This window comes from Papio anubis, chromosome 7 (assembly GCF_008728515.1).
Source record: "Papio anubis isolate 15944 chromosome 7, Panubis1.0, whole genome shotgun sequence".
Taxonomy (NCBI): domain Eukaryota; kingdom Metazoa; phylum Chordata; class Mammalia; order Primates; family Cercopithecidae; genus Papio; species Papio anubis.
Window position 1 is genome coordinate 146,295,488 of NC_044982.1, and position 14,122 is coordinate 146,309,609.

The following is a 14,122-nucleotide window of genomic DNA, read 5'->3' on the forward strand; positions in this document are numbered from 1 at the left end:
GGAGGCTGAGGCAGAAGAATGGCTTGAGCTCAGGATTTCGAGACCAGCTGGACAACATAGTGAGGCCCTGTCTCAAAAAAAAAAAAAAAAATTAGCCAGGAAGTAAATGATTGTAGTCCTAGCTCTGGGGAGACTGAGGCTAGAAGATCACTTGAGCCCAGTAAGCAGAGGTTGCAGTGAGCTGAGACCATGCCACCGCACTCCGGGTGACAGAGTGAGACCCCGTCTCTAAAAATAAATAATAAGGTCGAAAGCTTTATAGTTTTCCCTGAAGTCCTGAAGATTAGTGTGTACACAATGAGTAGTATTCAAACATGGATGTTTTAACCAGTCATCAGGCTTTCAACCTTGTGGTAGAGGAGGTTATAATTATAGTTACTTCCTTAAGCAAAAGGAGCTTACTCTCTCAATGCAATATTAAATGGAGACTAAATTCTTTAATTTGCAGGTAAGTTTAGTATTTTATAAATAAGGGCCTACCTTGCAGCAGTCTTACCTCTTCAATGTAGATACTTTCTTTATCTCTCTTTTTTTTTTTTCTTTTTTTTGAGACGGAGTCTCGCTCTGCCGCCCAGGCTGGAGTGCAATGGCCGGATCTCAGCTCACTGCAAGCTCCGCCTCCCAGGTTCACGCCATTCTCCTGCCTCAGCCTCCCAAGTAGCTGGGACTACAGGCACCCGCCACCACGCCCGGCTAGTTTTTTGTATTTTTTAGTAGAGACGGGGTTTCACCGTGTTAGCCAGGATGGTCTCGATCTCCTGACCTCGTGATCCACCCATCTCGGCCTCCCAAAGTGCTGGGATTACAGGCTTGAGCCACCGCGCCCGGCCTAATTTTGTACTTTTAATAGGTTTCTCCATCTTGGCTGGGCTGGTCTCAAATTCCTAACCTCAGGTGATCTGCCCACCTTGGCCTCCTAAAGTGCTGAGATTACAGGCATGAGCCACTGCACCTGGCCTTCTTTTATCTCTTTATCATTATCTAACAAGTAAATGCTACCCAAACATTTCAGTTTTGTTCCATAACCTGGAAGCTTTCCTAACTAGAGTTCACAACACAGAATAAGGGATTACTACACCTTGAAGTAGTTTGTCAAGCTCTTTGGAGCCAGTAGTAATCTGTATGATCTCTGACCGCCTTTGGTGGAATTCAGTTGCAGTGGTGAAACCCATTGGAACTAATTTAGCTGCCTCAGCCTGGGAAAAATAAGAAATGTTAAATCAACAAAATAATATTCCTTACCACAGTGATCTTGAGGGCAAAAAATATATATATAAAGAAAAAAGAAATATTAGTAAAACAAGAATCCGGTGTGCAATGAAACGAGAAACTATCTAATAAAATTACCAGGATGATTTCTCTTTAGAAAGTCATAAAAAAGATAATCTCATTCAGAGACTCCATGAAGATCAATTTGTTAATCACCAATTCAAGTTAATATGTTAATACAGTTTTAAAAACTATTATAGATCCATACATATGTGTTTTGCCCAATTTATGACAAAAATGACAATACAGTACACCTTCATTTCCTGCTCCATCAACCATAGACTGTATCCCTTAACTTCCTACTTTGTAAAAAAGAGGACATTTCATCCTGGCTAACATGGTGAAACCCCATCTCTACTAAAAAGTACAAAAAAAACTAGCCGGGCGAGGTGGCGAGCGCCTGTAGTCCCAGCTACTCGGGAGGCTGAGCCAGGAGAATGGCGTAAACCCGGGAGGCGGAGCTTGCAGTGAGCAGAGATCCGGCCACTGCACTCCAGCCTGGGTGACAGAGCAAGACTCCGTCTCAAAAAAAAAAAAAAAAAAAAAAATGAGGACATTTGCCCTTCCATCTTTTCTCTCTCCATGGCTACTTCCCCACCTCTATCAGCCGTACCTTTTCTTTCATATTGTCTGGCTGAGAACATTCACATTCTATTTTGTAATTACAGATAAGTATTCTATAATAGCACTATGGGTTGATTCTAAAATTGAAAAGTAAATGCATTCACAAATATGCAAAAATAAAGCAACACACTCCTAAATAACCAACAAGTCAAAGAAGAAATGACAAGGGAAATGAGAAAATATTTTTTGCAATGAATGAAAATGAAGATAAACCAAAACTTACGGGCTCCAACAAAAGCAGTGCTCAGAGAGAAATTCATAGCTATAAATACCTATATTAGAAAAGAAGGCTGGGTGCGGTGGCTCATGCCTGTAATCCCAGCACTTTGGGAGGCTGAGGTGGGAGGACTGCTGGAAGCCAGGAGTTTGAGACCAGCCTGAGCAACAAAGTGGGACCCTGGCTCTAAAAAGTTTTAAAATTAGCAGGGCATGGCTGGGCACAGTGCTTCACACCTGTAATCCCAGCACTTTGGGAGGGTGAGGTGCGCAGATCACAAAGTCAGGAGTTCAAGACCAGCCTGCCCAATATGGTGAAACCCCATCTCTACTAAAAATACAAAAATTAGCTGGGCATGGTGGCATGCACCTGTAGTCCCAACTACTCAGGAGGCTGAAACAGGAGAATTGCTTGAATCCAGGTGGCGGAGACTGCAGTGAGCTGAGATCGCGCCAGTGAACCCCAGCCTCGGCAACAGAGCAAGACTCCGTCAGAAAAAAAAAAAAAAAAAAAAAATGGCCTGGCGTGGTGGCTCATGTCTATAATCCCAACACTTTGGGAGGCCGAGGCAGGCAGATCACGAGGTCAGGAGACCGAGACCATCCTGGATAACATGGTGAAACCCCATCTCTACTAAAAATACAAAAAATTAGCCAGGCATCGTGGCACGCGCCTGTAATCCCAGCCACTCGGGAGGCTGAGGCAGAAGAATCACTTGAATCCAAGAGGCGGAGGTTGCAGTCAGCAGAGATCGCACCACTGCACTCCAGCCTGGGCACAGAGGGAGACTCTGTCTCAAAAAAAAACAAAACAAAACAAACAAAAAAAACAACAAATTAGCAGGCCATTGTGGAGCGTGCCTGTGGTCCTAGTTACCTGGGAGGCTGAGGCAGAAGGTTTGTTTGAACTAGGAGTTGGAGGCTGCAGTGAGCTATAATCGCACCACTGCACTGCAATAAAGTAACAGAACAAGACTCTGTCTCTAAAAACGAAACAGATAAATCCTAACCTATGCCGGGCGCGGTGGCTCAAGCCTGTAATCCCAGCACTTTGGGAGGCCGAGACGGGCGGATCACGAGGTCAGGAGATCGAGACCATCCCAACATGGGCTAACATGGTGAAACCCCATCTCCACTAAAAAATACAAAAAAAAAACTAGCCGGGCGAGGTGGCGGGCGCCTGTAGTCCCAGCTACTCGGGAGGCTGAGGCAGGAGAATGGCGTGAACCTGGGAGGCGGAGCCTGCAGTGAGCTGAGATTCGGCCACTGCACTCCAGCCTGGGCGGCAGAGCGAGACTCCGTCTCAAAAAAAAAAAAAAAAAAAAAAAAAAAAATCCTAACCTAACCTTCCAAAGAACAGCAAACAAAACAAAGCAAGCAGAAGGATGGAAATAACACAAGTTGGGTCAAAACTATTAGGTAAAGGACAGAATAATAGAGAAAAATCAATGAAACCAAAAGCTGGTTCTTTGAAAACATCAACGAAATTGACAAACTTTTAGCTGCACTGACCAAAAAAAGAGAGAAAAGACTCAAATTACTAAAATCAAGAATGAAAGAGGGAACATTACTACTGACTTTATGGAAATAAAAAGTAGTATAAGGAAACCCTTTGAGCAACTCTATGTCAACAAGTTAGATAACTTAGATGAAATAAGCAAATTCCTAGAAAGATAAACTACAAAAACTCACTCAAGAAGAAAATCTAGGTCGGGCACGGTGGCTCACGCCTGTAATCCCAGCACTTTGGGAGGCCGAGTCGGGCGGATCACGAGGTCAGGATATCGAGACCATACTGGCTAACACGGTGAAACCCCGTCTCTATTAAAAATACAAAAAATTAGCCAGGCATGGTGGCAGGCACCTGTAGTCCCAGCTACTCGGGAGGCTGAGGCAGGAGAATGGCGTGAACCTGGGAGGCGGAGCTTGTAGTGAGCTGAGATCGCGCCACTGCGCTCCAGCCTGGGCGACAGAGCAAGACTCTGTCTCAAAAAAAAAAACCAAAAAAAAAAAGAGGCCGGGCACGGTGGCTCAAGCCTGTAATCCCAGCACTTTGGGAGGCCAAGACGGGCGGATCACGAGGTTAGGAGATCGAGACTATCCTGGCTAACACGGTGAAACCCCGACTCTATTAAAAAATACAAAAACCTAGCCGGGCGAGGTGGCAGGCGACTGTAGTCCCAGCTACTTGGGAGGCTGAGGCCGGAGAATGGCGAAAACCCGGGAGGCGGAGCTTGCAGTGAGCTGAGATCGGGCCACTGCACTCCAGCCTGGGAGACAAAGCGAGACTCTGTCTCAACAAAAAAAAAAAAAGAAAAGAAAAGAAAATCTAAATAGACCCATGGAAAGTACAAAGATTAAACTTTTATAATTTTAAAATTTCCCATGAAGGAAAAAAAAAATAAACAAATAGTTGAAAAAGTCAATGAAAGTTTATTTTCTAAACTTTTCTATATATTTAATATTTCATTTAAAAATTTATTGCAGGGCCAGGTGCATTGGCTCACGCCTGTAATCCCAGCACTTTGGGAGACTGAGGCGGGCGGATTACCCGAGGCCAGGATTTTGAGACCAGCCTGACCAATTCACATACTCACTGTCAATTCCGTGCAACAAACATATACTAGACACTTACTCTGTATGAAACATAATCCCAGGGACTCTGAAGGATATGGAGAAAAAGAAGAGCAGATTCTTGCCTCCAAAGAACTTATAATTTAATCAGGAAGATACACTATACAAAATAACTATAGTACAAGTAGATGTGATGGGTAATATAAGAAGTACTAACAAAAGAGCCATCCATGGGAGCTCAAGGAATATAGACTACTTCCTTTGGTGAAAAACAGAAAGAGAAGGTATTAGCAAAGACGAAACTGGTAGAAATGGCCAGGTTAGTGGCACGTGCCTGTAGTCCCAGCTACTCAGGAGGCTGAGGAGAATTCCTTGAGCCCAAGAGTTTGAAGCTGCAGTGAGCTATGATCATGCCATTGCACTCCAGCCTGGGCAACAGAGTGAGAGTCTGTCTCTCTCTCTCTTTTTTTTTTTTTTTAAAAGGTGGGCATAGTGGCTCGTGCCTGTAATTTCAGAACTTTGGGAGGCTGAGGCAGGTGGATTGCTTGAGGCCAGGAGTTTGAGACCAGCCTGGGCAACATGGTGAAACCCCGTTTCAACTGAAAATACAAAAAGTAACCAAGTGTGGTGGTGGGCGCCTGTAATCCCAGCTACTCGGGAGGTTGAGGCAGGAGAATCACTTGAACCTGGGAGGCAAAGGTTACAGTGAGCCAAGCCAAGATTGCACCACTGTGCTCCAGCCTGGGTGACACAGCGAGACTCTGCCTCAGAAAAAAAAAAAAAGGAAAACAAACAATACAATCATAATCTTTACTGGCCAGAAACTAAGAACATAAAATATTGAAAAGTTAAGACACATATGTCTATACCATTTTGCATTTCAAATCATGATATTCTAGGTTTGCATTTTTGTGTTCATAGAAGCAGAGAAGTGATTCGATTTCTGAAACCAAGATCTCACAAGGCAAAAAGTAAAGATCCTCTCAGCATTTGTTCATTCACAAAAACTGATGCCCAAAAAGTGAAAACAGAAAGACTTTAGGGACCCCTACTGGCTTAGTCAATATGACAATCTTTTAACGAAAGTACTGTTAAGGACTCAGAACTCTTTCTTATTTCCAATTAAGCAACCACTTCAACAAATATTCATTTATTTGAGTAATCCAATAAATTTATCTAACGCTAACAGTAATCGATACGTGAAAATACAATTTTATAAATAAATATTTGCAGCGGGGCATGGTGGCTCACACCTGTTATCTTAGCACTTTAGGAGGCTGAGGTAGGCAGATCACAAGGTCAGATCAAGACCATCCTGGCCAACATGGTGAAACCCTGTCTCTACCAAAAATACAAAAATAAGCTGGGTGTGCTGGCAGGTACCTGTAGTCCCAGCTAATGGGGAGGCTGAGGCAGGAGAATTGCTTGAACCTGGGAGGCGGAAGTTGCAGTGAGCCAAGATTGCACCACTGTACTCCAGCCTGGCAATAGAGCAAGACTCTGTCTCAAAAAAAAAAAAAATCTGCTCTATACTATATAAAACTGCAAGGATAAAGGCAATAAAACTGTGTAACTATATAAATACTGAAGGAATAGTTCATAAAACAAAATGTAACCATGGCGAAGTATGGATGTTAAAGAACTATATGAAGCTAGAAAAATAAATAGGCCAGGCACAGTAGCTCACACCCGTAATCCCAGCACTTTGGGAGGCTGAGGTAGGTGAATCACCTGAGCTCAGGAGTTCGAGACTACCCCAGCATGGTGGCATGTGCCTGTAGTCCCAGCTACTTGGGAGACTGAGGTGGAAGAATTGCTTGAGCTTAGGAGGCAAACACTGCAGTGAGCTGAGATGGCACCACTGCACTCCAGCCTGTGTGACAGAGCAAGAACCTGTCTCCAAAAAAAAAAAAAAAGAAACAGGTAACAGTCACCCCTGGAAAGGAGAACGAGATGAGAGAAGAATGAGAGATGGAAGGAAGAAGTCTTTCACTACATTACCTTTTGTACTAGTCCCACTAATGCCTCCCTAGGTCAATTAAGCAGTACTTACCAGAATTTTATCAGCTTTGGCTTCACTAATTCCCTTAATATTTATTAGCTCCTTCTTTGGTGCATAGGCAACAGCCTCCACAGTATGGAATCCAGCTTCTTCCAATTTCTTCACATCGTTGGCATTTATGCCACACTGCTGCAAATGAAGAAAACCATGGATAAATTTAAGCTTTAGTTATTTAATCTAACACAGATGATATGTGTCCTACATACGCCACAGAGGTGCTTGAAGACTTGTAATACAACTGTCCCTTGAAATCCTGGGGTGGGGAGATGGGAAGTTGGTTCCAGGATCCCCAGCAGATAACAAAATCCAAGAATGCTCAAGTCCCTTATATAAAATGGCATATTACCTGCATATAACCTCTGTACATCCTCCTGTATACTTTTTTTTTTATATGTAGTTGATTGAATTTTTGATATGTAGTTTGTTGAATTTGCTGATGCAGAATCCAGGGATATAGAGAGCCTACTGGATTATATGCAAAAGCTGAAAAATGAGCCCTATATGTGAGGTACTTAACAAATTAACAACCTTTTCATTATCAAAATCAATAACTTTAAACTAGCACTACGCCATGTATATTAAAAAGAACTCTTATAAGCAAATGGAATTAAAAAGTAACTCCCAACTTTTTTTTTGTGACCCTAAATGATCTCCGAGACTTTGGGCCCTACAAGATCAGTTTAAGACTGTGTTGCTCAGCACTTTCCACATCAAGCACATAAAAAATGATATTTTTACACTATGGTAGGGTAAACAGATAAGGCTGCTCAGAATGAAAAGAGCGCTATCTTGGCCTATCAATACCTTTTTGTTGAACAATGACCAGAAAGCTCTGCTCTAACAACTGACATTAACAGTGAGGAAGCCGGGCGCGGTGGCTCAAGCCTGTAATCCCAGCACTTTGGGAGGCCGAGACGGGCGGATCACGAGGTCAGGAGATCGAGACCATCCTGGCTAACACGGTGAAACCCCGTCTCTACTAAAAAATACAAAAAACTAGCCGGGCGAGGTGGCGGGCGCCTGTAGTCCCAGCTACTCGGGAGGCTGAGGCAGGAGAATGGCGTGAACCCGGGAGGCGGAGCTTGCAGTGAGCTGAGATCCGGCCACTGCACTCCAGCCTGGGTGACAGAGCGAGACTCCGTCTCAAAAAAAAAAAAAAAACAGTGAGGAAAACTACTTTTTGTCAGGGACTTTTATATCTCTTCTTAAACCACCCAAATCCACCTCTTTCTTCCTATATTCAAGTCAGCTTTGGTTTCATTAGCCACCAAAACCATGACTTCTGGGAAAACATGAGTTAGTAGGTGAATGTGAGTGTATTCAGGGGTTGGGAGAATTTACAAGAGGGGAGAGATTAGTTTGCCAACATAAGCCATGTCTGCTGTTAATATTTAAGCAATAAGCAATATGCATGTATGAGTATAAGGATGCTCATGGCACCAGAAGTTATGATTCTGAACTTTAAAATGTTTATCACAAATCCATTTAAGTAACTTCTAGAGTCTTTTTTAAATAAGCTTTTTGCACTCCTAGAGTCTTGAAGATTAGTCGGAGATGGGAAATTTGAAAAAAGAGACAGAAGAATCAAGTCTTTCTCTGCTTTCCCCCTACTTATCTCAGCCCCAATCAGCTGCACTCACATGGCAGTCTCTATACAATGGGCAGAAATAGTGTAAGGCCTCAGCTCTGGTGCTTAATGTTCTTGTGCAGAATCCTGAATTGGAGCTTATCTCTTATACCATAACACCACCACAGCCTTCTCTCTGCCAATGACAGCTGACAGCACAAAGCTAGGTCAATAAAGAGAAGGTGCTACCCTGTGTTCCTTGCATAACTGGTCCAGGCCACTATAATTCCCAGAACGGCACTTTCATACTTAGTGCAAACAGCACAGGATGCTTTGGCTGGGCGTAGTGGCTCATGACTGTAATCCTAGCAGTTTGGGACGCTGAGGCAGGTGGATTGCTTGAGGCCAGGAGTTCAAGACCAACCTGGTCAACACAGTAAGACCCATTTCTTAAAAACAAAACAAAAAACAGCACAGGCCAGGCATGGTGGCTCATGGTTGTAATCCCAGCACTTTGGGAGTCCAAGGCGGGCGGATCACCTGAGGTCGGGAGTTCGAGACTAGCCTGACCAACATAGAGAAACCCTGTCTCTACTAAAAAATACAAAAAAACTAGCCAGGTAAGGTGGCGGGCGCCTGTAGTCCCAGCTACTCAGGAGGCTGAGGCAGGAGAATGGCGTAAACCCGGGAGGCGGAGCTTGCAGTGAGCGGAGATCCAGCCATTGCACTCCAGCCTGGGCGACACAGCAAGACTCCATCTCAAAAAAAAAAAAAAAAAAAAAAAAAAAAAAAAAACATATACATATACATATATAAAATTAGCTGGGCGTGGTAGCGCATGCCTGTAATTCCAGATACTTGGGAGGCTGAGGCAGGAGAATCGCTTGAACCTGGGAGGCAGAGGTTGTAGTGAGCCGAGATTGCACCTCTGTACTCCAGCTTAGGCAACAAGAGCGAAACCCCATCTCAAAACAAACAAACAAAAAAAAGCACAGCACAGACATTCCACCATGGGATCCTAGGCCTCAGTTTCTGACAGTCCAGCTCTCAGAAATAAAAATGATAAAGTAGGAAGAGAATGGTTGACAAAGGAAGATGCCCTGCCAGACATATTTAGCAACAATCTGCAGCCTTTCCACAGGATTATTGACAACACTTCTGAAAAGTCTTGGGTCTTGACCTTGGTAGTAAACCTACAGTTTATGTAAAGGTTATAATACCTTCCACTAGGTAGAAGAATCTAGTATATAATTTCAAAATTAGCAACTAAGCACATACCTCTAACCGTGAAATGGGTTGTGGGCCAAAGCTTTCTTCTTCCACTGAAGTATCTGCATTTGCTTCAAGCTGCATCTGCATTGCCATTACTGAAAAATACAAATGCCTATCAGTATAAACACTAGAGAAATAAGGTGCATCTCTCTCCCTATCTTCTATCTAGCTAGTTGTATCAAAAAGACTTTAGGAAGAGCCAAGGCCATTCTCTTATTGTGTTTCTCTGTTCTCCTGCTTTATATTCCTTCAGAGTAGGGGCCAAGTTTTACTTATTTTTATATACCCCATTATACATTATGAATGTGTTTGCAAACAATACTGTGTGATCTCACTCATATGTAGATTCTAAAAAAGTTGATCTTGGCAGGGTGCAGAGGCTCATGCCTGTAATCCCAGCACTTTAGGAGGCCTAGGTGGGTAGATCACGAGGTCAGGAGATTGAGACCATCCCGGCCAACATGTGAAACCCTGTCTCTACTAAAACTACAAATGTTAGCAGGGTGTGGTGGCACACGCCTGTAATCCCAGCTACTCAGGAGGCTGCGGCAGGAGAATGGCTTGAACCTGGAAGGCAGAGATTGCAGTGAGCTGAGATCACGCCACTGTACTCCAGCCTCATGACAGAGCGAGACTGCGTCTCAAAAAAAAAAAAAAAGTTCATCTCATACAAGGAACAAATAGAAGAGTGGTAACCAGAGACTGAGGAGAATGCAGCCGTTGCAGGAGGCAGGAAGGAGAGAGGTTGATCAACAGGCACAAAGTTTCAGTTAGATAGGAGGAATAAGTTCTAGGGTTCTATTTCATAGTAGGGTGACTACAGTAAACACTAATGTAATGAGTACTTCAAAATAGCCAGAAGAGAGTATTTTGAATGTTCTCACCACAAAGAGAAATGACAAGTGTTTGAACTGAATTGATGGATATGCTGATTACCCTGATTTGATCATTCATTATTCAACATATATGTACTGAAATATCAACTTGTTCTCATAAATATGTACAATCATCTGTCAAAAACAAAGTAAAACTTATTATTTTCACAACCTTGGGATATAAAAAGATTTCTTGAAACGATACATAACGCACTAGCCAAAAAGGAAAAGACTGAAAGCTGAACTACATTTAAATTCAGCACTTCGGCCAGGCACTGTGGCTCAGGCCTGTAATCCCAGCACTTTGGGAGGCTGAGACGGGCAGATCACCTGAGTTCAGGAGTTCGAGACCAGCCTGACCAACATGGAGAAACCCTGTCTCTACTAAAGAAAAATACAAAATTAGCCAGGTGTGGTAGCACATGCCTGTAATCCCAGCTACTCAGGAGGCTGAGGCAGGAGAATCGCTTGAACCCGGGAAGTGGAGGTTGCGGTCAGCCAAGATCGCACCATTGCACTCCAGCTTGGGCAACAAGAGTGACTCTCTGTCTCAAAAGGAAATATAAATAAATAAAATAAAAAATAAAAAAATAAATTCAGCACTTCTATTCATCAAAGGACACCACTAAGAGAATGACAAGTCAAACCACAGTAGAGGTGAAAACGTTTAGCACAAACATAACTGAGGGCTGATAACCAGAATATAAAGAACTTTGGCCTGGCGCGGTGGCTCAAGCCTGTAATCCCAGCACTTAGGGAGGCCAAGACGGGCGGATCACGAGGTCAAGAGATCGAGACCATCCTGGCTAACACGGTGAAACCCTGTCTCTACTAAAAAATACAAAAAACTAGCTGGGCATGGTGGCGGGCGCCTGTAGTCCCAGCTACTCGGGAGGCTGAGGCAGGAGAATGGCGCGAACCCGGGAGGCGGAGCTTGCAGTGAGCTGAGATCCAGCCACTGCACTCCAGCCTGGGCGACAGAGTGAGACTCCGTCTCAAAAAAAAAAAAAAAAAAAAAAGAACTTCACATCAGTAAGAAAAAGTAGAAAAATAGACAAGAGACTTGAACAAGTACATCACAGAAGATATCCAAATGGGAAAAACATATGAACAAATACCCAACCTCATTAGTAATCAGGAAAATTAAAATCACATTGAGACATTACTGTGTAACCAGCAGAATAGTGAGTTTTGCTCTGTCGCCCAGGCTGGAGTGCAGTGGCGCCATCTCGGCTCACTGCAAGCTCCGCCTCCCGACTCATTGCATCTCGGTTCACTGCAATTCTCCTGCCTCAGCCTCCCCAGTAGCTGGGACTACAGTCGCCCGCCACCACGCCCGGCTAATTTTTTTTGTATTTTTAGTAGAGACGGGGTTTCACCATGTTAGCCAGGATGGTCTCTATCTCCTGACCTTGTGATCCGCACGTCTCAGCCTCCCAAAGTGCTGGGATTACAGGCGTGAGCCACCGCGCCCGGCCAGAATAGTTAAAATATAAAAGGCTGAAAATCGTGTTGTCAAGCATGTAAAACAACGAAACACTCAACACTCCTGATGTATTTTTATATAAAATTCAAAAACGAGCAACATTAGTTAATCGCATTAGAAACCAGTATACCAGTTACCACTGTAAAAAGGGGAAAATATTAAATACTACATAAGGAAGGCTTCTGGGGACCATTCTATTAAGTGGTGATTACGTAGGTGTACATTCATTTTGTCTTGCTCTATCGCCCAGGTTGGAGTGCAGTGGCCTGATCACGGCTCACTGCAGCTTATACTTCCCAGGCTAGATCCTCCCTTCTCAGCCCCCTGAATAGCTGGGCCTACAGATGCACGCCACCAAGCCTGGCTAATTTTTTCTATTTGTAGAGATACTGGTCTCACTATCTTGACCAGGCTGTTCTCAAACTCTTGGGCTCAATTGTCCTCCCGCCTCCACCTCCTAAAGTGCTGGGACTACAGACTTGAGACACTACACCCGGCCAGTATATTTTGTAATAATTCACGGAGTTGTATACAGTTGTGAATGTGCATTTTTCTACATGTATATTACATATCACTTTAGAAGTTTAAAAACAAAACAAAACAAAACAAAACAAACAGGGGCCAGGCGCGGTGGCTCACGCCTGTAATCCCAGCACTTTGGGAGGTGGAGGCGGGTGGATAACCTGAGGTCAGGAGTTCCAGACCAGCCTGACCAGCATGGTGAAACCCTGTCTCTACTAAAAATACAAAAATCAGCCAGTCGTGGTGGCGGGAGCCTGTAATCCCAGCTCCTCGGGAGGCTGAGGTAGGAGAATCGCTTGAACCCGGGAGGCGGAGGTTGCAGTGAGCCGAGATCGCGCCACTACACTCCAGCCTGGGCTAAAGAGCGAGACTTCATCTCAAAAAAAAAAAAAAAGTTTTAAGAAAACCAAGCCTCACTTCAGATCATTCTCTAGGCATCATGCGAATGGTTTTCCGCATTAGATGACGAAAATACTGTTTTGGCAATTGCAGGTTGGTATTTTCTAAGCACGGTGTAACGGAAAGACAGACCAAGAAACCGGAAGCCCTGGCTGTGATATTAAACAGCTGTGGCTACACCGCTCTGATCTCGGACTCCTCGCTCAAACTCATAAAACGGGTGTTGGCTATGAAGGCTCTAATGTTTCTCCCCTAGTTCTAAAGACTGGGGTCCACGTGTGTTTTCGCCCCAGCAACTGAGGGTCGGTCGGACGCGGACACGCCCTGCCACGTCCGGGTTTCACACTGCGCGCGGAGACCCCACCTGCCCCTGAGCATTGGACCGGCCAGGACCCAGGTGGGCGACGAGCCGCAGCTATAGAGGGCCCGGCCTGCGCCTCACACACTCACCTTGGCCCTCAGCGCTGCTCTTTCCAACGGGCCGCGCGCTCCGACTTCACCCCGCGGGGGTGACACGCGCCTGACCCGCGCGGACCCCAACGCCCCTGGCTTACGCCCCACTTCAAGTCTACTCGCTTGCCCCAGCCTTCTGCGCACAACCCAGACGAGTTTCAGCTCCCAGCTGCACGCCTCGGGAAGCGCCGCGCTCTCCTTAAGGCTCGGTCTCTGGTCGCTGGGCGCGCTCCGCCGGCGGCTTTCAGAATTCGCGCCAAACCCTCTCGCCCAGGGTCACGCCCGCGTCGGCGTAACGTATCTCCGGCTTCCGGATCCGCCTTCTTGCCCCTTCCGCCCTGCGCGCTAGCCCAAGACTGGAACTCGAGAGCTTGATCTTGCGCGAGGTTACGGACTGCCCTCTTCCCTTTTTGCGTAAGGACTAATTCAGACTTTGTGCCGGGCGCGGTGGCTCACGCGCGTAGTCCCAGCTAACTCGGGAGGCCGAGGCGAGAGGATCGTCTGAGCCTAGGAGTTCTAGGCCAACCACGGCAACGCCCCTACTCTTACCCTAGTCCCTCGCGGGTGGGGCGAGGGTTTTCGGGGGACGGTGGGGGAAGACATCAGAGTTGCTGTGTTCTGTTTACCAGATCGAAGACTACAACTCCCAAGAGGTAATGCGTCGGCCCGGGACTGCATCTCCCGGCATGCACCGCCGGCGGGCCTGCGAGTTCCCACCGTCATCCCAGCTGGACTATTATCTGGAGCCGTACTATTACCTGGAGCCTTAGCACTCTTGTGGTGTGTTTCAGCAGTATCTGAAC

The 14,122-nt window shown here is 45.3% G+C and overlaps 1 protein-coding gene across 2 annotated transcripts in view; it reads right to left on the minus strand.

Moving 5' to 3' along the window:
* The window catches only part of RAD51 (RAD51 recombinase), a 28,493-nt gene extending 14,605 nt beyond the window's left edge, over window positions 1-13,888 (minus strand). The window contains exons 1-4 of one of the 2 annotated variants that reach the window (XM_031668828.1): window positions 13,869-13,888; window positions 9,591-9,679; window positions 6,737-6,874; window positions 1,079-1,196 (exon numbers count right to left, since the gene is read on the minus strand). In XM_031668828.1, coding sequence (XP_031524688.1) covers window positions 1,079-1,196; window positions 6,737-6,874; window positions 9,591-9,677 — 343 coding nt within the window. In that variant the 5' untranslated portion in view covers window positions 9,678-9,679; window positions 13,869-13,888. Of the gene's footprint in view, window positions 1-1,078; window positions 1,197-6,736; window positions 6,875-9,590; window positions 9,680-13,316; window positions 13,643-13,868 lie in introns of those variants that run through there. The other variant, XM_031668829.1, reaches the window with a different exon arrangement.
* Between the last annotated feature and the right edge of the window lie 234 nt (window positions 13,889-14,122).